This window comes from Muscardinus avellanarius, assembly GCF_963383645.1.
Source record: "Muscardinus avellanarius genome assembly, chromosome: 15".
Lineage (NCBI taxonomy): Eukaryota > Metazoa > Chordata > Mammalia > Rodentia > Gliridae > Muscardinus > Muscardinus avellanarius.
This window is the reverse complement of record NC_137801.1, coordinates 26,993,088-27,017,287: the sequence shown is the minus strand read 5'-3', so window position 1 is coordinate 27,017,287 and position 24,200 is coordinate 26,993,088. Positions and strand designations below refer to the sequence as shown.

Below are 24,200 nucleotides of genomic sequence, written 5' to 3'. Positions count from 1 at the left end.
ATAACCTGCAATGGATGCTCACACTGACCCTCTGGCATTTCAGGCAAGTTCATGTCTACAGAAGAGCAATCTCCCCCTCCACTGGTTCAAAACAAACCAGACCTCGAAACACCTAAAGCGGGCAATACTTTTAAAAGATAACTCAAGGAAAAGTAGCCAAAATGGGCCTTTCCTATGGGGCTCCTTGGCAGTTTGGTTAAATATGACTTGAAGTGATTGTGTCGTTCCCTATCTTGACCAATGGGACAAGTGTTCCTTTCCTGCGCTCCCCTCTCGTGTGGAAGCACACTTAACATTTCAAAATCTCCTCAAGAGCAGGGCTGGAACTTGTACATCTCAAACCTCCCTGTATGGACCAGTAAAGACCTGTAATCTGGAAGAGTTTAAAAGCCGGGCATGGTAGCACATGCCTGACATTCCAGGGCTTGGGAGCCTGAGATGGGAGGATCACAGATAGCGAGGTCAGCGGCATGCAGCAACTTAGAGGGACCATGTTTCGAAATAAAAAATAAAATAGGACTGAGGGGAGAGCTCAGAGGTAGAACGCCCTTGGGTTCAGTCCCCAGTGCCCCACACACACAGCCGCAGGCATACCCAGACACACATGCCAAAGACACAGCTGCCATTAAAAGCCTCTTGGATCAGCAGAGGAAGCCTCTCTAGAGCCAATGACCTAAGGACTTGGTCAGGGCTGAGACTCACGACATTCTTGTCTAAATTACAGTGCTGCTACAGGAGGAGGAGAAGACTGAGGAGGAAGAGGAAAAGTTATTCCTTAACCTGCTTCTTACTAACCATCCATATACGTACATCACTGAGGACCAAACCGCAACAGTGGATGGGGATGTTTGAGATTAATACTGTTGCTGGTAAATTACTTCACAGTTTATGTAAGTAATAATGATAGAAAAAATACTTTCAATGCACAGTAATCTGACTCTTGATCGCCAAGGCCTAGCTCAACCTAGAATTGTTCTTTGTTTTTAAGATCAGAACAATGCTGGAAGGGAGATATCTTTATATCATTCCAAGGACACAGTTATGTTCATGTTCTGGCACCAAAAAGAGACTATTACCCTTTATAGAGAGGGCGAGCAAATCACAGGTCCTGGGCCAAGTCCAGCTTGTTTCTGTATGGCCTATAAGGACGATTTTTGCTTTTTTATTTTTATTTTTTTCAGTACGAGGGATTGAACCCAGGGGCATTCCCCAGCCCTACTTTTTATTCTTTATTTTAAAACAGGGCCTCACTAAATAGCTGCGGCTGACCACAAACCTGTGATCCTTCTGTCTCAGCCTTCCAAGTACTAGGATTACAAGTGTGCACCACCACTTCCGGCCGATTTTTGCATTTGTAAATGATCGAGAAAAACATTAAAAGAAGAAGACCAATGTTTATGAAATTCAAATTTCAGTGGCCATATATAAAGTTTTATGGGAATACAATAAACATTGGCACACATCATTGTCCATGCCTATTTGGGTGCTGCAGTGTCAGAACTGAGTGTCTCCAACAGAAACCACGTGTCTCCCGTAGCTAGAAATATTTACTATCTAGTCCTTTGCAAACAAGGTTTGCCAACCCTTTTCTTGAGAGCATCCATGCTGGGACCTGACTACTTATGTCTGAATCCTAACCCTCTCACTTACTGATTGACTGTGTGACCCTATACAAGTTACTTAACCACTCTGAACCTCACTTTCATTATCTGTATAATGAGGCTAATGAAAGTAGGCCATGCTGGGTGTGATGGCGCACACCTATGATCCTTGGGAAGCTGATCACAGCTTCAAGGCTGACCTCAGCAACTTAGAATCTCAGCAACCTAGCAAGACCCTGTTTCAAAACAAAACAATTTTTAAAAGGGCTGGGGCTCAGAGGTAGAATGCTCCTGGGCTCAATCCCCAGTAACACACACACACACGAAAGTATACCTTATAGAGTTATTGTACATTGTAAAATAATAATACATATGGATTATTAATTAATTTATTTATTTATTAGTACTGGAAATTGAACCAAGAGGCATTCTACCTGTGAGCTACATCCCCAGCCCTACTTTTTTTTTTTTTTTTTTTTGGTGGTTCTGTGATTTCTGAAAGCCCTTCTACCTCTGGGCTACACTCCCAGACCTTTTTTTTTTTTTTGGTGGTACTGGGGTTCCTGGAAGCCGTTCTATATCCGAGCTACACTCCCAGACCTATTTTGTTGTTGTTGTTGTTGTTGTTAACAGGGTCTCTTAAGCCAGCGCGGCTGGCTTCGAACCTGCGCGACCCTCCTGTCTCCGCCTCCCAAGCGCGGGGATTACAAGCGTGCGCCACCACACCTGGCAAGCCCTATTTTTTTTTTAATCTTTATTTTGAAACAGAATCTTGTTAGGTTGATGGGAGTCTTGCTACTTGCAAAGGCTGTCTTCAAACCTGCAATCCTTTGGTCTCAGCCTCCTAAGTACTGGGATTACAATGGTATGCCACCAGGCCTGGACATATGGGGTATTTAAAACACATCTGAGATCTAGCAATTTCTTACTATGCTTTAGTTATAGACCTCCTTATTGAGAGCTTCATGCTGTGTTTTCCGACCGAAATGCTGCCAAAGTGGTTAATCTTCATCCTGGCCCCCAAGTCTATTTTTCACAGTAGAACTGAAGTACTATGAGACAGAAAGAAATGAGAGAGAAAATGAAGAACAACAACAACAAAAAAAAAAAAAAACAGATTGAGGAGGAAATAAGAGAAAGGGAGAAGCCCTCAGGCTTCTATTCTGCAGAAACAGTAGAAGGCCAAGTCAAAGGGGAGGAATCCATTAGGACAATTTCATATATAGCAACAGATTAAGTGACTTCTGTGGGCTTACAGAACACTAATCACCATGTGGAAATTATCTCCATACAGGAAAATGCCTTCCAAATTCCAAGCGCGTGACTTACAAATGAACTGAGGGTCAAGTCCTTTAAGTTGGGGACTTCCTGCATTTTGCATTTTTAGACAAATGACAAGTGATGGCTGCAGTCAATTCTGCATCTTATTACCCACCCAGAGCAGCTCATTAAGGGGAGACAATTTGCATAAAGATCCTGTGCCCTAGAAGGGCTCTTGCTATAACTCGGAGGAGGAGGAATCTTTCTTATCCCCAGTTCTCACTGTATTTAGCATAGCATGTACTCTCTAACATTAAGGGAAAAAAATGCCCCCATAAATAGAAAGAAAGCTCGTTCATCAAGAAATGGCAACTGGGAGGTAAATATGGCATTAAGAGAAGATACACTTAACCTGCCACTGAAGTTGAGGACTTATCTCAAGGACTTGCTTTCATTTAAATATATTCTCTGCAGAGTGGTGTTTTCTTTTTCCATTACCTTTACAAATTACACTCACAGTTTCTCTTTTATTTTTATTTTTTTTTTCCTTTGAGAGTCTGGGGATGGAACCCAGGGGCATCTGACCTCCGAGCTACACCCCCTGCCCTAGTTTGTAATTTTATTTTGAAAGAGTCTCACTAAATTGCAGAGGGCCTCACTAAGCAGCTGAGGCTGTCTGCGAGCCATTATCCTCCCATCTCAGCCTCCAGAATGCTGGGATTATAAGCATGGGCCACCAGTTTCCCTTTTTAAATGACTTCAAAATTCTAGTGCACCTCTCCCCTGTCCCAAAATTATTTTGAACCCACAACTCTACCATAATCAAATAATTATCTTTATTATTCCCTTCCAGCCTTGATCTCTCTAAACCTGGAAACTGCTTTACACTTAGGGTCAATGTGCCCTTGCAAGGACTTCTAAGAGACTTGATACAAAAGCCTGATGTATAAACAGGAGGAAAGGAAAAAGAGACATTATCCTGCAAGTGGTCTCTACAAAAGGTGCAGGTAAAGGAGGGAGGTTTAGAGCAGCGCCCTGGAGAGGGATTCGGGAGCGCCAAGCAGCGGGCGCAGAACACTCACTGGGGATGGATCTGCTGGGATAGGCCGACTGAAGGCTTCGGCTTGAGGGTCAAGGTCATCTGGGCCACAGGACTGCCTCTTGGGAGAGTATCCGCCTTCTTGGAAGAGAGCTTCGCGGCTTGCTTAGGAAGATCCCAAGATGAGGCAGCCCCAGGAGTCTGCCCTCCAAAGACAGGTGACGAGGTGTCCTGGGCGGCTGTTATCTCGCAGGCTTTGCCCGTGGTGCCCGGCTTACACACACAGACCTGAGGCCGGAGACACATCCCTCCGTTCTGGCAAGGTGGGACACAGCTTGCTGCAAAAAGACAACAGGAGAAAATCACAGTTAGCTCCACTCTCTCTCCCACAGGGTTAACAATAGCCCCCAATCTCTCCCACAGGGTTAACAATAGCCCCCGATGTGCACCAGCAAATTAAAGCCACACTTCAGCCCCCCACGGGGAAGATGGCAGTGATATCTATGAACCGCTGCCTCTGTGACCAGTCACTGCACTGAGACTTATCAACAAATTCCATCCCCCAGAAACTGTTTTTTAGAAGATACTTTATTATGCCCATTTTACAAATGAAGAAACAGACACCAAGGTTCAAGAGTTTGCCAAAGGTCACACAGCTGACGGTAAACAGAAGAGCTGGGAGCCAACCCCGAGTGAGTTGGCCCTGAAGCCATGGTGATTAACCACTTTCTACAACTGTCTCCCAGGAATGCAGCCGAAAACACAAGAAAAGCTTAAGAAAATGCTCTGGCATTATTTAAAAGTGTGTTCCGTGGCTAAAGTTTAAATTTATTTTTCAATTTTTAAGTTTTAAAATCTTTTGCCAAGATTTAGCAAAAAAAAAAAAATTTTTTTTTTAATCCCCAATCCCCAAAAGTGCTCTCCACATGACGTACATGGGCTATCAGAGTTTGCAAGAGGGGGGTATTTTAAAACTTAGTCCACCCATTCTTTTTACATATAAGAAAATGAAGGGCAGAAAAGTTGAGAGTGAACCAACAAATACCTGCTAGTTCATACGAAAGTCCAGTGCACGCTCCACCACCCCTACTTTTATAACAAGAGGCAACCACAAGAGAAACGACGTCTTCCTCTCCTGTTGCTAGGATGACCGAACTTTGAATCACCAGACTTGTGGCCAAGCGGAGTTGTAAAGGGAGCAGGGCTGTGGGCCATGGCAAGGCTAGTGGATTTGATCATAGGCAAGTTCCCTCGGGAGCTTAGAGGCTGCTGACTCAAGTGTTATTAGGTAATGTCATAGGCCTAGGCGCACGATCCCATCAGGCCCTGCTCCACTTGTTCAAATACAGTTACTGCGCTGCCTCTTTGCTATCAGTCCACCTCCGACTTCAACTCTTAGTCCTGAGATCACACCACCGAATCCCCCATAAAATGGAATGCCAGACACAGGCCATAGGACAATTACAAAACACTTGAGGGATGAGAACCACAGGACACTTCAGAGCAGAATCATTAAGACTTAACCATGAGGTCTATCGATTTTCTGTAAGAGAGAAGATACTTTCCCCCATTTTACTACAAAAGGATGCACACGAGGTACAGCAAATAATAAGAAATGGCCAAGTGTCAGAAGACTAGACTGAGAAGTTTTCCAAAAGTTGGGAAGAAGTGGGCATGGTGGTACACACTTGTAATCCTAGTACTTGGGAAGCTAAGAAAGAGGATTGAAAGTTCGAGACCAGCCTCAGCAACTGAGGGAGACCCTGTTTCAAAATGAAAATAAAAAAGCAGGCAATGCCCCTGGGCTCAATCCTCAGTAACACACACACACACACACACACACACACACACACACACACACACACGGTTTGGGAAGGATCAAAAATACATATATTTTTTTCTTTTTATTCTTGATTTTTTTTTTTGAAACAGGGTCTCACTAAGTTGTGGAGGATGTCACTAAGTAGCTGAGGCTGTCCATGAACCATGATCCTACTGTCTCGGTCTCCTGAATGATGGGATTGCAAGCGTTCACCACCATGCCTGGCCCCCAAAAAATACATATATTTTTAAATGCAGCCAACTCTCTCCAAGTGACCTTGAAGTGAATCAGTTATCCGTGGTCCCTGCACCTGAGTGTGTTTGGGGACAGTAGACATACAGTAATTGTCCTGAATGGTCCCTCTGGATTGTTCCTGTGTGAGAGATCAAGAATTTGACTTTAAAAGCTATGTGCTTCTAGAATTGAGGATGCTAACTTATTGGCATTTTTCTACCTGGCTACGCAGACTTTGTTGCAGGATCTGGGATGCTCTGCGCAGGTCCCTGCTCAGCCACGATCACTTATGGAAGGTCACGGGCAGGGCCTCCACGTGAGCAGACAGAAGTAGCCAGGCTGAGGACTGGACCCCGTTTTCAAAACTGCGCCCCCCAGATCGGCCCTGGCACTTTCACATATGCATTCCCTTCGTGCTTTCGATTAGAAACATGTTGCAGTTGAACATCTGAGAATAATTTCCGCTTCCCCGCCCTCCTAAGGTGTACGGCAAACTACTGCTAATCCACCGGGAAGGCTGCAGGGAGCAGCCTGCAAAAGCCAGCACCTAGGTGGACACGAGGGAATCACTGAAATCACCCCACGCGCCCTCCAGGCACCGCACGCACCCACTTTAGGAGGAAATAAATGGATTCAGAATCCATGTATGGGTGCCGGGCGTGGTGGCGCACGCTTGTAATCCCCGCACTTGGGAGGCGGAGACAGGAGGATCGCGCAGTTTCGAAGCCAGCCACGCGCGCTGGCTTAGGAGACCCTATTTCAAAATATAAAATAGGTCTGGTAGTGTAGCCCGGAGGTAGAAGGGCTTCCAGGAACCACAGTACAAAAAAAAAAAAAAAAAAAATCCATGTATGGGAGCAATGATTTTTAACTCTGAATTCTGCATGTGGACTTGGGACAGGGAGAAGAAAACAGAAAATACTCTCAAAATGTACTAGCCTGTTCTACTGAGAGATGAAGAAGGCACTCAATAATAGAATGACTATACACAGAACCATCCTTCCGCAGCAAATTGTCAAAGGACAATGAGAGGGTCAGAGGTGGTGGCCCACGCCTATAAACCCAACATTTGGGAAGTGGATACCAGAGGATCCCGGTTCGCAGACAGCCTTGGCTACTTAGTGAGGCCCTTCGCAGCTCAGTGAGACCCTGTTTCAAAAATGAAAAGACTAAAAAATAGGGCTGGGGGTGTAGCTTGGAGGTCTAATGCCTCTGGTTCCATCCCCAGTACCGCAAAAATAAAATAAATTTTTTTTTTTTTTTTTTTTTTTTTTGGTGGTACTGGGGTTCCTGGAAGCCCTTCTACCTCCGGGTTACACTCCCAGACCTATTTTTACATTTTTATTTGGAAACAGGGTCTCCTAAGCCAGCGTGCACAGCTGGCTTCGAACCTGCGCAATCCTCCTGTCTCTGCCTCCCAAGCGTGGGGATCATAAGCGTGCGCCACCGCGCCCGGCCTATAAAATAATTTTTAAAAGACAAGGAAAGAACAATTTTTCCTTCCACCTATCCTATTCCAACTCCAGCGGGAGGCCGGCTAGAGCTGAACAGGAGCCAGCCATCTACAGTAACTGCCCTGCATGGGACTCAGATGCAGATACGCCCTCAAGCCTGAGAGCCATTCAAAGTAGAAATTGACAGTCTTCTACCAGCAAAGCTTTAAAGATTTATGTTTCTGTTCAAGTTCAGTGTTTGCACAACAGAATGGTTTTTATCTTCTTTAATTCTTGGCCATAATAAAACGTGTATGAGACAGGCATGGTGGCTTGCACCTATAACACCCAATACTTGGGAGACTGAGACAGAGGATTCTAGGTTCAAGGCCAGCCTCTGTAACTTGGACTTCTCAGCAACCTAGCAAACTCCTGTTTCAAAACAACAAAATGAAAATATTTAAAGGCTTGGGGTATAGCTTGGAAGTAGAATGCCTCTGGGTTCAATCCCTAGTGCCAATAAAAGAGAATAAAATGTAGGTTTCATCTTACCCTTTCATTTTTAATGTAAAAAATAAAACATTTTCCCTGTGACCAAATTCTAAGGATCTCTATGGTCCCTTCTAAAAGTTAACACATCCATCACCATCAAATTAATGGCCAGTGAAAAATTTTGTAGGTATTTATAAGAAAAGTGTTATTATAACAGATATTTAACTATGAGAAGTATTATAAATAATATTACAGAAGTAACATTATTTATATATTTTTTGGTGGTATTGGGGATAGAACCCAGAAGCTTTCTACCTCTGGGCTATACGCCCAGACCTATTTTATATTTTATTTGGAAACAACGTCTCACTAAGTTGCTAAGAGCCTCACTAAGTAGCTGAGGCTGGCTTCGAACCTGTGTGATCCTCCTGTCTCAGCCTCCTAAACGCGGGGATTACAAGCGTGTACCACCACGGCTGGCTACAGAAGTACTTTTAAAAATCAGATTTTTTTTTTAATCCAGGCATGGTGACACACCCCTGTAATCCCAGTGCTGTCAAAAGGATCACAGGTTCAAGGCCAGCCTCAGCAATTTAGCAAGACCCTACTTCAAAATAAAAAATAAAGCTAGGTGTGTTGGCACACACTTGTATTCCTAGTACCTGGGAGGCCCAGACAGGAGGATCATAGGCTCGAGGAAAGTCTTAGCCAAGCAGTGAGATTCTCATCAACCTAGCGAGACTAAATCCAAATTAAAATTGAAAAGTAGGGCTGGGGGTGTAGCTCAGAGGTAGACAACCCTGGGTGCAATCCCCAGTACCTTTCCTCCTACCAGTTGCTTCTGCACACACCTGGCCAGCTGTGCATCAGCACAAAGAGCAGAGGCCAGGATTTTACGGGTAAGTGAGACAGGAGTTCCCAGGCTGTCTTCCACATTAGCATCATCAGGGCAGCTTTTAATTACCAAAACCCAGGCCCAGCTCCACACCAATTGAATCAGAATCTCTGGGGAAGGCCCGGGCATCAGTTCAGCTCCCAAATGATAGAAATGTGCAGGTAAGTGTGAGAAGCAGTAGATTAGGAAACAAAATCCTCACCCAAATTTACAAACAGATTTCCCCTAAAATGCCGCAAATCTTTTTTTTTTTTTTTTCTCCTTCATTCAAAGACTTTCATCACACTTTTGCTAACCATGAGATCATTTCAAGACCCTAGACATCTGGCCCCAACCCTTCTTCCCACGCTGACTTCCTGCTGGTTTGTCCCTGCAGAAGCTCCTCAGTCCTCTGGCCTCCTGGCCCACCTGCCCCTGCACACAAGATGTCCTGTGCAAAAACACAAGCCCCTCTCTTGTGTGAGCGCCTGGAAACCCCAGTCCTCAAGTCCTTCCTTCTTTGTGTTCTCCCCAAATGCCTGCCCACCCCACCAGGATCCTTGCACCATCTGAGCTCCTGTTCTGTTTTTATTGTTTGCTTTGCCGTCACATGTGCTATCCCACATTACTTGCTTTTTCTTTTTTTTTTTTTTTAAATATTCCCAACTAGATTATTGACTGTGAGGTCAGTTAAGTGGCTTGTACAGAAGGTTCTGGACCCTAGCACAGGAGCCTGCACTTCATCTTGGTTGACTGATTTACGTAAACATAGATACTCCTTTTCATATGAAGCTGGCTTTGGGGACATCTGTAATGGAAAGCTACTCTTACTCCATTATATAACAATGTCTACACCTCTGGACTTGGCTTGCATGGTATTCGATCCAACAGTCTTCAATCCTGCAGAGCTGATGTTTTTCCGAGAAAATTAACATTAAAATATATTAACATTAAAATATATTCATTAAAAATACAAAAGATCTGTGGTGGTATTTAAAAGTATATGACAGTTATTTGTTTAAAAAAAAAAGTTTCAAAAGCTCATATCCGATGTGTTCTAGAAGAACTCTGAAGAGTGAAACAAACTGGCCAATGACAAAGGGAAAGGAACCTCGCAATGGGCTGGTCGGAGCTGAGACAAGTAACTAAACTTCCTATACGAAAGTACGTGAAGAGAGTTGGCCAGAAGCTCAGGGGCAGTAGAAAAAAGAAAGAACTTCTCAGAGATATTCAGTTTGTGGATATGAGGTAGAGGGAGGGGAGGGAAAAAAATAACAACTGATAATTCTGTAAAGGACTTCTCGAAAAAGGGCTGTAAATTAACCCCCTCTCTCACAGCCCTCCTCCATTTGAAACACAAAAACATCATGAAATATTGATACTGATTAAAAACATTTCTGGGGCTGGTCATGATAGAAGAACTGTTACCAAAATATGCCTTCTTGGTTTGGTTTGGTTTGGTTTGGTTGTGCTGCCAGGGATAGAACCTGGTGGCATTCTACCTCTGAGCTACATGCCAAGCCTGATTTTATTTTTTATTTTGAAACAGGGTCTCGCTCTAAATTGCTCAGAGCCTCACTAGGTTGTTGAGGCTGGCCACAAACCTATGATCCTCCTGTCTCAGCCTCCCAAGTACTAGGATTACAAGCGTGCATCACCAAACTCGGCTCTTAACAAGCTTTCTTAACATATGCAACTAGAAGGCTAGATAGCAACACTGGGCAACCAGGGTGCTTCCCAAGAGAAGAGAACCAGTGAGGCCCACCCTGGGGTCAGCAGCAGCCTTCTACAGAGACCACTCTGTGGACTGTGGCTCAGGGAGGAGGACCACAGGGAGCTTGAAACAGAGCTGAGAAGCCAGAGCTGCCCCAGGAGACTGAGCACATGGAGCATCCAGGTCCAAGTATTAGAGAAAAGAGACCTGCACACACGACAGCCCCAACATCTGCAAAAGGGTCTATACAAGTCCTTGCCTGACACTGAGATGCACAGGCACATGATGTAACCAGGTCACCTAGGAAATCAATATCAAAATCAGACAAGAAGCCAGGTGTGGTGGTATATACCTATAATTCCAGTACATGGGAAGCTGAGACAGGAGGATTGCAGGTTTGTGGCTAGCCTCAGCCATTTACAGTGAGGCCCTCTGGTACTTAGTGAGATCCTAAAATAGGGCTGGGGGTATAGCTCAGAGGTAGAATGCCTCTGGGTTCAATCCCTGGTACCACACACCAAATACACACACACACACACACACACACACACACACACACACACACACACACACTAGTAGTACACAAAAGAAAAACAAATCCACAGATCACAATTATGAACATAGATGCAAAATATCTAGACATTAGTAAATCAGTATTTAAGAAACAGAAAAGCAAGTAGAATTTCAAAAATTCAAGTGAAGTGTGGTTCTAATGTTAAAAAGTAGAACAGAACTCAAGGAAGGCAAGAAATCATCTTATAAAATTCATCATTTATTCATGACAACAAATAATGGCTGCCAGCTAACTATGACTACAAAGAGATTTCCTTATTCTGGCAAACAGTATCAACAGCATATCTCACAACAAACAGCATACCTCAAAATACAGCAGATATGAGGAAACCGTAGAAGCATTCTTAGCAAAGTTGAAAAAAAGGCTGGGAGTGGTAGCACAAACTTGTAATACAAGTACTTGGGAGGCTAAGACAGGAGGATTGAGGTTCATGAGGAACCTCAGCAACTTAGCAAGACCCTGTCTCAAAATAAAAAATAAACAGGGTTGGAGATATAGCTCAAAGGTGCAACATCTTAGGGTTCAATTCCTAATACCAAAAAAAAAAAAAAACTAGAAACAAATACCTGTGGAGTGCTGTATTTTAGATCCTGGGAAATGTTACCAAAAAATAAAAAATAAATAAAAGGTCTAAATGTTAAAAAGAAAAAAAACTGCATAATTATTTGTAATTTCCCTATTCTACAGAGATTTTATAAAAGATTCTAAAAGCAACTATAGCTGATAAAAAAAGGTCAGTAAGGTTCCCACCTCCAAATTAGCCTAGAAGAATCAACATTATTCCTGTAACAATGAATTTGTAATTATATGAATGTAATGGGAAAAGGATACACAAAGTAATACTAATTGTAAAGTAAAATAAATCTAACAAAAGATATGAGAGACTTCTGAAATTAAAATGCATATAACAAAAAAATCTGAGTAACTATCAAGATATACCATATACATGGATAAGAATTAGTTCAAACTGATACAATCTTTCTATATATTTGATGTCATTTTAATTAAAATCTTAATGTGATTTTATTCAGAGATATTGAAAAGCTAATACAAAAAACTAGTAAAGGCACATTAAATGGCCAAGAATGATCAAAACGGTGCTAAAAATAAAAAGAAGAAGAAGACTGCAGTGAACCATAGAGGACTGTGAAACACAACTGTAATCCTCGTGCTCAGGAGGCTGAGACAGGAGGATCAGAGTTCACAGTCAGTCTCAGCAACTTAGCGAGGCCCCCCACAATTTAGACTCTGTTGTACTGGGATTATACATGTGCACCACCACACCTGGTTTCTTCTTTATTTTGAAAAAAGGTCTCACTAAGTTGCGGAGGGCCTCACTAAGGATCTGAGGCTGGCCATGAACTGCAATCCTCCTGTCTCAGCCTCCCAATTACTGGAATTAAAACCATGCGCCACCACACCCAGCTTAGAAGTCACTTTATGGGAATATTTTTTCCAACAAAAAAGAAAAATGGGCGGCACATCTGACAAGTAGACATATACAAACTGCGGGGCATAGATATAGACATGTTTACTATTTAATCATTTGTACTTTTCACCTTTTCAAAAAAAAAAATCCTAATGATCCAACAAAGGCAACTGAAAATGGAAGATAGTTAAAACCTGTCCCTTGATCCTGGGATAAAATGATGACAATTGAGTGGGGTCACTCAAAAATGTCAGAAATGCCACTGATACAACAGTGCACTCTCAGCTTGCAGAAAGCCAGCGACGTCAGGGTGGGAGTGAGCAGCTCGGGCCACAGAACCCCGCTCCATCCCGACCTGCCAAGCCAGTCTTGTGAAAACATTCTTTCATCGTTGAAAACAGTCAATCCAGTCAATTCTCCACGTTTGGCCCCAATGGTAAACAGTCTCAGATGTCTTCCGCACTGGAATCTACTCCAATTTGACAAGCTGATCCTAAAGCTGCTTCAATGTTCAGTGTCTATATTTTAGGAAGCAGTGCCCTGCAGCTCCGCCTTCAACACATTTAATTCTAAAACCGTAACCCTGGGTTATATTTGAAACTTGCCCCAGCCCACGTCAACGCGCCATGCAAACAGTGTGACTCTGGGCCCCTTGCCTTTCTTCCTGGACAAGTTACAGCATGTCCACCACTTGTGCCCCGGGGAGAAATGTGAGGCGGGTTGGGTCTTCTGTGATCAGAGACAGCAGGTGAGAAATTGCCTTGCTGTGAGCGTCTTCGCAGCCAGGCTCAGCTGCCCTTTGAAGTTATTTAACAAGAAGCCGTATCAGATCACAAGAGGCAGAGCAGGAGGCCACACACTTGGATCTACCCTGGACTGTCTACTTCTTGCACCCAACCCAAGTAAAGGCTGGGCTCTCGCTGTAAAGGCTCTGGGTCAGCTTCCCCCCCAAATCCCCAAGGTAGTAAAACTACATTGGCATAATATCCCAAGGCCTTTTCTACTCGGCCTTTTGGAATAATGAGGGATTCTCCCTTTCTGAATGTTCTACGTAGGGCAGCCATGCCCCCATCAAGCACTGGAGAGCCTTTATGGGTGGAGTTTTGCTCATGATGAAAATCCATTTGAAATACTTGAGGGATATGTGTATTAGAGTATGTGTGTGTACGCACGGGCATTCTCCCCTTCCTCTAAATCAGGCTGTCAAGGACCTCATGCAGACTTTCTTTTCTTTTATGTGTATCCAAGTGTGTTACTAGGGATAGAACCCAGGGACCTCTCCCTCCGGGTTACACCCCAGCCCTACTTTATTTTCATTGGGAAACAGGGTCTCCTTAGGTTGATGAGAGTCTCACTACTTGCTGAGGCTTTCCTCCAACCTGGGTCTTCCTGCCTCAGCCTCCCAAAAAACTAGAATTACAAGCGTGCACCAGCACATGCAGCTATACTGTTTGCTCTTCTACTCACAATTAAAAACTTCAGCAAGCAGACACTTGATCGAGCACAGCACAAGTTACACGGAACACAGGCTGCCACGGCTGTGGGCAGAATTTCATGTTTCTATTGAGATGTGAGACCCCTTCCTGCTGAGTACTCAGCCTCCATCTGCCTAATTCCCCAAGAGCTGGTTCTGGAAGGTGGAGGCTGGCTCAGCCCACGCACAGCAGGAGTGACTGTTACCATGTGATTTAATTTAAAATGGGTAGTCGGCTGGGGCCAAACGCTATGCCATTGATAACTATCAAATCACTCACAGAGTACAACATAATTAAATCATGTCCTGCAATGAAAAACAACCAGCAGTTCTTTTGGATTCTGTTTCTAGTATTACTGCACTTTTATGAATTGTTTTTTCTTTTTTAAATTCACAGAACTCAATGGGAAAGAAAAGAAAAACAAAGTTAAAGATCTATAGTTGGACTATGTAAACATTTAGCATTTAATTAAAAATAGCATAAGTAACAAGGGAAAAAATAAACAAGCAAAAATGTCAGAAAATGATATTTAAGAGAAAAAAATTATGAAAGTTGTCTTTAACAATGTAATACCAACATTTGGGGGGATTCTAGGGATTGAACCCAGGGGCCATCTAATTCTAAGGTACATTCCCAGCCCGACTTTATTTTTTATTTAGAAACAGGGTCTTGTTTAGTTGCTGAGGCTGGCCTTGAACCTGTGATCCTCCTGTCTGAGCCTTCCAAGTACTGAGATAACAGGCATGTGCCACAGTATCACTAAGACCAAATTTTTTAAATTTATTTATTTTTACAGTACAGGGGATGGAGCCCAGGGGCATTCTATCTCCGAGCTACACCCCCAGTCCTAATTTTTTATTCTTTATTTTGAAACAGGGTCCCACTGAGTGGCAAAGGGCATAAGTAGCTGAGGTCATCCGTGAACCACGATCCTCTTGTCTCAGCCTCCCAAATGCTGGGATTACAAGCGTGCGCCACCACACCCAGCTAGTAAGACCAAATTTAAAAGTGAAAAAAAGTCAATTAAGATAAAAGAGAACACAATGAGTAAATGAATTTGTAATGTCCAAATTAATGAAGCCAACAAAATAAATGTAAACTAAAAAAGAAAATACGTTATAGCTGCTTCACTTTTGGGAAAACATATAAGAATATTAGTATAAAGGTGGAAGTAAAATGAAATAAGTTTTTAGAAAGCAGTTTAATAATATCTTTCAAATATTTCAGTAGCCTGATTTCTGCAAATGTTTCCCAGTAATCAAAAAAAAATTACATTCAGCCTTATGTTTAGGTATCAGCAGCAGTGTTATCTATACCAACAAAAAGTTCAGAGGAGCCATAAGGTTTGAGCAAAATTTTGTATTAGATTACCATTCAAAATTATGATTGGAAATGATACAAGCTTCTAAAGTGTTAGGTGATATTAACAGGAATAAAAACACAATGGTACTTCATTGTTTATTCATTATCCACTAAGCAGCTTCTCTAATGTTAAAGTATATTTGTTTTTTGGGGGGTTTTTTGTTTTTGTTTTGAGAGTCTGGGGATGGAACCCAGAGGCATTTGACCTCCGAGCTACACCCCCTGCCCAATTTTTTATTCTTTATTTTGAAACAGGGTCTCACTGAGTTGCAGAGGGTGTCCGTCTCAGCCTCCCGAATGCTGGGATTACAAGCATGTGCCACCACGCCCGGCTCATGTTAAAGTATATTTGGCCTAAGGAGGCCTCTGTACTTGAATCCTTACTTAACCTGTATCTTAACTTAGTACAGGTGGAGCATCTCTAATCCGAAATAGAAAATGCTCCAAAAATTCAAAACTATTCCAACTACCAACATGATGCCGCATGAGGAAAATTCTACACCTGACCTCATGTGATGATTTGGTTTAATGCAGGTGCACTAAAAGTATTGTATAAATTACCTTCAGGCCGTGGGTATCAAGTACATAAACATAAATGAATATTGGGTCTTGATATGGATCCCCTCCCCAGGATATTTATACACACAAAAACCCACACACAGACACACATACATTTACACAGATATGTGTGTATGCAAATATTCCAAAATCTAAAAAATTCCAAAATCCAGCCGGGCGTGGTGGCGCACGCTTGTAATCCCAGCATTCGGGAGGCTGAGACCAGAGGATCGCGGTTCGAGGACAGCCTCAGCTACTTAGTGAGGCCCTTCGCAACTCAGTGAGACCCAGTTTCAAAATAAAGAATAAAAAAATAGGGCAGGAGGTGTAGCTTGGAGGTTGGATGCTCCTGGGTTCCATCCCCGGACCCACAAAATAAATAAATAAATAAATAAATAAATAAATAAATAAATAACAAATAAATCCCAAAATCCAAAACACTTTTGGTCCCCAAGCATTTGGGATAAGGGATTTCAACCTGTAATTCAACTAACTAAAGGAACTTTGGAGTGCATTCTTGTAGCAGGCAGCAGTGTCTTGGTCAACAACAGCAGCTGAGCTCCAAGCAGGGGCAGCCACTGTTCTAATATGCCGCGATACCAAGTTGAAGCCGCCACTTCTGCTTCCGTCCACAAGCGCTCCTGCCCGTGTTGCAGACAGATCAGAGGAGCCGTGCTGCTTCTGAGGGCTGCCTGGCTTGCCAGTCATCCTTTGCTTGATTAAACTCTGTTAAACTGAACTTGTCTAAGGTCTTTGCTCTTTACGCTAAGACTAGTATAATTTTATTTTGGGTATTCATGCTACTCTATATAAATAGATACAAGTATTTGACGACCTTGGGTTTTACAGACTGCAAGCCATTATGCACAAATTCAGTATCATTGTTCGTGACATCTTTACAGTTCATTGGAAGTAGGACAATCTATTTCCAAATAATTCATCTTTAAACTTGTTTTAATATCATCCATATTATCTTTATTCCTTGTTCAAACATTGAGCCTCCTCGTAAATGCCAGCATTGTACCAAGAACTGTGGGTTTAAAAGATGGAGGCAAGCCAGGCTTGGTGGCACACACCTGTAATCCTAGTACTTAGGAAGCTAAAATAGGAGGATCACAGGTTTGAAGACAGCCTCAGCAACATATCAAGACTCTCATCAACCTAGCAAGACCCTGTTATTAAATAGAGCTGTGGTGTACCCTGGGTTCAATCCTCAGGACCACAAAAACAAACAAAAAAAGATGGAAGCAATTACTTCTTCAAAAGATCAGAGTTGCTGGGTGTGGTGGCACACGCTTGTAATCCCATTACTTGGGAAGCTGAGACAGGAGAATTGCAGGTTCGTGGCCAGCCTCTGCTACTTAGTAGTGAAGCCCTCCACAATTTAGTGAGACCCTGATTCGAAATGGGGCTGGGGGATGTAGCTCAGAGGTAGAATTCCCCTGGGTTCAATCTCTAGTACTGAGAAGAAAAATAAAAATCAGAGTCCGCATGGGTGTGCTGGTACATGCCTATAACCCCAGTACTTGAAAGACTAAGAAAGACAGGAGTATGACAGTTTCAAGGCCAGCCTCAGCAATATAACAAGAATCTCAGCAAGTTAATGTGTCAAAATAAAATTAGGGTTTTCAAAATAAAAATAGGGCTGGGAGTGTAGCTCAGGAGTAGAACACACCTGAGTTCAATCCCCAATACCACAAAAAGAAAGAAAAAAAATTAGAGTACAATATGGAAGACATGAAAGTCACACACAAAAAAATGTCAAAATAATAATGTTATGGAAGAAAGAAGAAATAAGGGGTCCCTAACTAGACAGTCTACCAATATTCATGAATTTTTATATTCAAGGGATCATAAAGGATACAAAGAAGTATTAGAAATGCTTTGCTTTCTCAGAAGCAACCCCCTAGTTGATGATAGAAATTTTTAAACTGTGACTACCCACTTTCCTGCCCAAGCTCACATACAGTACACAGGCAGGGGCGAGATGGTATTGAGCCTGGAGAACACAGAGGTGAGTTGCCAGCTCCATGCCGGGGCACAATGCCAGGTCTGGCTTGTCTTTGGTCATCATTCAACAAAACAATGAGTGACAATTTTACACTCTGCTTTATACCAGGCACTGTGGGCTGGGGGGTTGGATGCAGGAAGACAACCTTCTCCTTCCTGTGGGTCCTCATTGTCCAGACTAGAGACCAACCAGGAAGTAATTACAACCAAGCCAAGCCTTTAGGAAAGAGAATGGAGTACAATAGGAGCTGGTACTGATGGGATTCAGGGAGTTAGAGAAGACCTCTCTGAGATTATCAATTTAACAGTGAAACCTGAAAGATAAGAGAAATAACACAGAGACCTGGTCTAAGAGTGTGAGGCCAAATGCTGGTGGCAAAATACACCACAAAGTAGCTGGGTGCAATGGCACAGGCCTGTAACCCCAGCAAACCAGAAGGCTGAGATGAGAGGTGAAAGGACAAAGTTTGACCACACCAGAGACCACCTTGTAGCCAAGAGATTTATTGGAGGGGCTGGTATGAAAGGAAGAAAGAGAGAAAGAGAGAGAGAGAGAGAGAGGCAGAGAGACAGAGGGGGAGAGAGAGAAAGAAGAATCCGGGAAGAGAGGGAGCGCGTACTGGGATCAGGGTTATATAGGGACTTGGGGTTACAGATTGGGGGCTAATAGGCTAAGAGAAATGCCCTTTGAACTAATTGGCTAGAGTCCCATGGGAGGGGGTCGTGCGGCCAGGTAATTGGCTCAGGGTCAGCGGGGAATGTCCCTTTCACTGATTGGCCAAGGGCACCAGGAGAGGGCAGGTCTCCCAGGTAAGTGACCAGGTGTGGTCAGAGGGAGATGGTAGCTTAACGGGTCAGACCAGGGCCTTTCAGGAGACTTAGCTTATGGTGGGGGGGGGGATCTGAAATAAGAATCTAATTCATCTAACAAGAGGATCACAGGTTTGAAAGCAGCCTCAGCAACTTCAGTGAGCTCCTGCCTCAAAATAATAAATGTATGTATGTATGTATGTATGTATGTATGTATGTATGTATGTATATATAGCTCAGCCACATAGTAATCTATCCTAGCATTCAAAAGCCCCTGGGTTTAATCCCCAACATCACAAAAAAATATTTGCTACAAAGCTCCAAAATGGTAATGGACTATACTGTTTATGGATTTACATTTCATAAGAGATCAGATCAGGGAGAAAAATCATAATATATTCTTAAATATATGTGTCTAGTATGTTAATACAGTATGATGTAGTATAACATACCTGAGAAATTATTCTGCAAAACAGAACAAAACACTGATCCTCCTGTATTTGTGTGCTTGGGCTGCCATATCAAAGTACCATAGGCTGGGTGTTTTCAATAACAAAAAAGCATCTGCTTTTTTTGAGGCTAGAAATCTAAGGTTCTGGTAGAATTGGTCTCTGCAAAGGCCTCACTCCTTGGCTTAGAGATGGTCGTGTTTTCCCTCTGTCTTCTCGTGGTCTTTTCCCTGTATCTGTCTTTATACAAATTTTCTCTTAAAAAGACACCAGTCCCACTGTATCAAGACACCCCTATTGGCCTTACTTTAACCTAATGACCTCTTTAAGGACCCTATGCCACATGTAGTCAATTCCAGGGACCTGGGGGTTAGGACTTGCCTATGGTTTGGATATCGTTTGAGCAGGTCCCCCAAAGGTAGATGTATTGGAAACCTGATCCTCAGTGAGGTAGTGCTTGGAGAGTGAACCTTTAAAAGGTGAAGTTGGAAGAAGATAACGAAGTCACTGGGGGCATTGCCCTTTAAAGGGGTCGAGTAGTTCCCATAGAACTCTAGTTAATCCCCACAAGGGTGAGTTTTTATAAAAGAGCAAGTTCCTCCTCACTCTCTGGCTTTCTCTCTTGCCTGTAATCCCACTGATACTCAATCCCACCATAAGACCTTCTCTAGAAGCTAAACAGACAGATACCCAGTCTTAGATTTTCAGCTCCAAAACTATGCTAAATAAACCTTTTTCTTTATATAGTACCCAACCTTAGGTATCTTGTTATAGCAAAAAGAAAATAGACAATTACAGTCTTCAACATATGAATTCGGGGAAAACAATTCAGCCAATAACATCTACCATCACCACTGTAACTTAACTATGTTCTGTGTGTTCTGGTTACCTCAGTATCATGTGGAAGAGAAATGCGCAGTGAAATTATCCCACTCCTACACTGTGAAGGGGGGTGCACACTGGTAGAGACTTCTATAAAACAACTGGCTATCTTTTAGGATTCAGCCCTAAAAACAAACATCCTGTTGTGTTTCATCATCCCTAATGTAGGAAAATTTATGTTCAAATATGTTCACTGCAATATTATAATCAATGTAGAAATAAAAATTAGAAAGATAACACCCACAAAACAAATAGGGAATGGATAAAAATCATGGAATGTAGCAGTCATTAAAAATCAGTGTGTTTAAAAAGACTTTCAATGACATGGAATGATGCTTATAATACCAAGTTAAAAAAATAAAAGTTTCCACTTTCTCTTAAACTCACTCCAATCAGCCTTTTACCTCCACCTTTCCACTCAATCTGACCTTGTGGGAACTGTCAGTGACCTTCAAGCTGCCATAGCCAATGCAGTTCATGACGGTCAGCAGTGCTGGCCACCGTGGACCATCTCCTTCTCTCGGCTACCGAGATGTCATACCCTGCAATCTTTCTTCATGTCACCAGCACTTTGCAGTCTCTTCTGGCTCTTCTCTCTCTTACCTTTCAATGTTGAAATTTCCCAGGGTTTGCTGGCTCTGTGAACACCTTTCCTGGTGTTCTCATTTAGTCCCATAGCTTTGATTTCCATCAAAATGGTACCCAAATTTAGACATCTAACCTTGTCCTCTTATCTAAAATCCAGATTTCCAGGTCCAATTGTCTCATCCACACCTTTGTGTAGATCTCTAACAGGCTTCTCAAACTCAGCAAACCTTTTATCCTCTCTCCACACCCCAAACTCTGATACCCCTCCTTCCTAGCATGGCACCTCCACCCATCAAGTGTATTAGTCTGCTGGGGCTGCGTACCAAAGTCACACAATGTGCAGCTTACACACAGAAATTGATTGTCTCACAGTTCAGAAGGAACCACTGATGCTTTGGTTTCTAATGGCCATGAGTCTGAAATCCAGGTCTTGCTGGCTCTTCCTGAGTGCTGAGAGAAAACTGCTCCACCCCCTCCTTCCCAGGTTCTGGAAGCCAGGCCTGAAGGTGGCATTACTCTTGTCTTCTAGTGCTCTCCCTTCCTATACCTTGGTCTACAAACCCCATTTTCACAAGCACATTAGTCATACTGGATCAAACACACACACACACTCTCTAGTACGACCTCATCTTAACTAATTACTCCTGAAACAACCCTATTTCCAAAGACAGACACATTCTGAGGTTCTGGGGGTTATAACTTCAACATATGAAGAGGGGCTATATTTCAACACATAATACCAACCTATTGACATGCATGACTCTTCTCTTTTTTCCTACCCATCTCCAACCTATCTCCAAATTCCATTGGCTCCACTTTAAATACATCTCCGGCCCCGGGCCGGACCGTGCGTAGCACGCCAGACCCCTGGAGAAACCTGGCCCAGTACCCTGGGTCCCGGGCAGGGGTCACACGGGGCACGCCAGCCGGGCCCCAAGTCACGGGACTCTGGGTCCCGGGCCGGACCACGTGTAGCACGCTAGACCCCTGGAGAAACAGGGCCCAGTAAGACCCTGGGTCCCAGGCAGGGGTCGCGCGGGGCACGCCAGCCGGGGCCCAGGTTGCGGGACTCTGGGCCCCAGGCCGGACTGCACGTAGCACGCCAGACCCCTGGAGAAACCGGGCCTAGTAAGACCCTGGGTCCCAGGCAGGGGTCGGGCGGGGCATGCCAGACCCCGGAACAGCCACGGGGTCCAGGTCGCAGGACTCTGGGCCCCAGGTGGAGTAGTACAGAGCACACTGGACTCATGGGGAAACCGGGCCGGGTCACAGTGCTACTGAGTGCCTGATCCCACTACCTCCTCAAAACACACATACTGTCTTCTCTTATTGAGAAAAAAAAAAGGAAAAGAAAAAGAAAAAAGAAAAATATTGGAGAGGGGTTAAGAAGGCCGTGGCGGATACCAGGATACTGGAGATGCAGACAAAACTTATCCAAATGAACTGGAACTTATGGAAAAATTCCCCATGAAGGAGGACTGTTGTTTCTCTATATTGTTAAGAATCTTGGACATCACCTGTAAGGAGAGAGTTTAGCGGAGACCAAGGAGAAAGGTGGTATTGAAAGCAGTCTCCGTGATGGCGATGGAGACTTGTATTCAGGAGAAGCAGAAATCGGATCCTACCAACCTTATTTTTTTGGAGAAATTACACCAAATGTTGAATGCTACCATCACACATGCTTAGGAACACTGGACAATACTCAGAGTGGAAAAAGAGCTTGGGAAAGATTTGAAATGGTGGAGGCAGTGGCAATGGCAGTGGCCAGTACTCAGGGGAGGCAGAGATCTGATGCATTACACCTGGAACCTTTGAAATAATAACCCCAGAGGCAGAATGCTACCACCACACACCCTCGAGAACGTGGGACAATTGGTTGGGCGAAGAGGGTACTCGGATTGGAGCCTGCCGAGGGGTGAGGCCAGCGACGGACACAGCAAAGCTGGGATTGGAGCCTGCCGTGAGGCAAGGCCGGTGCTGGAGCCTCCGAGGCCGGGATCGGAGCATGCTGAGGGGTTAGGCCGGTGCTGCGGCCAGTGAGGCTGGGATCGGAGCCTGCCATGAGGTAAGGCCGGTGCTGGGGCCTTCGAGGCCAGGATCAGAGCCTGCCGAGGAGTTAGGCTGGTGCTGGGGCCAGAAAGGCCGGGATCGGAGCCTGCCATGAGGCAAGGCCGGTGCTGGGGCCTTCGAGACAGTGACCAGAGCCTGCCAAGGGGTTAGGCCAGTGCCAGGGCCAATGGCCAACATCGGATCCTGCTGTGAGGCAAGGCCACTACTGGGGCCTCCGAGGCCGAGATTGGAGCCTGCTGAGGGGTTAGGCTGATGCTGGAGCCAGTGAGGCCGGCATCGGAGTCTGCCATGAGGCTAGGCCGGTGCTGGGGCCTCTGAGGCCAGGATAAGAGCCTGCCGAGGGGTTGGGCCGGTGCCGGGGCCAATGGCTGGCATCGGAGCCTGCCGTGAGGCAAGGCCACTATTGGGGCCTCCGAGGCTGGGATCGGAGCCTGCCAAGAGGTTAGGCCAATGCCAGGGCCAGAGGCTAGCATCGGAGCCTGCCGTGAGGCAAGGCCGGTGCTGGGGCCTCCAAAGCCGGGATAAGAGCCTGCCGAGGGGTTAGGCCGGTGCCATGGCCAATGGCCGGCATCAGAGTCTGCCGTGAGGCAAGGCCGGTGCTGGGGCCTCTGAGGCTGGGATCGGAGCCTGCCGAGGGGTTAGACCGGTGCTGGGGCCAGCAAGGCCGTCATCGGAGCCTGCCGTGAGGCAAGGCCAGTGCTGGGGCCTCCAAGTCCGGGATCGGAGCCTGCCGAGGGGTTAGGCCGGTACCAGGGCCAATGGCCGGCATCGGAGCCTGCCGTGAGGCAAGGCTGCTACTGGGGCCTCCGAGGCCGGGATCGGAGCCAGCTGAGGGGTTAGGCTGGTGTCAGGGCCAGCGAGACCAGAATCGGGGCCTCCCATGAGGCAAGGCCGCTGCTTGAGCCAGCGAGGTCTGGATCAGTCCACCGGGTAGCCAAGCCACTACTGGGGCTGTCAAGAGTGGGATCAGTACTTGCAACACGGCATGCACAGAGAAATATCGCAGAAAATAAAAATCAGATGCTTCCCCTCATCAGCAAAAACTAGGAGGAAAGGGCCAACAGGAAGAGTCGAGCTATAGAAAGGGCCCTATAGTGAAGCAACTAAGGTGACCAATCAGAGGGTATGGAATAGGGGAGGATGGAGCCTCTTTAAAACACAGGAGGTACATAAACAAATGTGTCAATGTTAATCACCAAACAAGCATGGGATCGAGGGAGGGCGAGGGAATGGGATGGGGGCTGGATGAAGGCTAATTGGATGATGTGTGCTTGTATATCCTCTCAAGTCTTGTATTCCAATGTGATATATGATTATAATGCACCAATTAAAAAAATAAAATAAAAAATAAAATAAATAAATAAATACATCTTAAATCTGACTTTCTCACCATCTCCTCTTAAATGTTTCTCCTGGCCACCACAGTCTATTCTCACCATGCAGCCAGAGAAATCCTATAAAAACCAAAGCCAGATAACATCTCTCCTGTGCTCCAAAGCCTTCCATGAAATAATAATTTTTGAC

At 44.5% G+C, this 24,200-nt stretch overlaps 1 protein-coding gene across 2 annotated transcripts in view; it reads right to left on the bottom strand.

The window, feature by feature from the left end:
- LTBP1 (latent transforming growth factor beta binding protein 1) overlaps nt 1-24,200 on the bottom strand; it is a gene marked incomplete at both ends in the record, with an annotated part of 441,497 nt that overhangs the window by 363,354 nt on the left and 53,943 nt on the right. For both annotated transcript variants that reach the window (XM_080711765.1, XM_080711776.1), the window contains one exon: nt 3,944-4,238. In XM_080711765.1, coding sequence (XP_080567891.1) covers nt 3,944-4,238 — 295 coding nt within the window. The remainder of the gene's footprint in view (nt 1-3,943; nt 4,239-24,200) is intronic.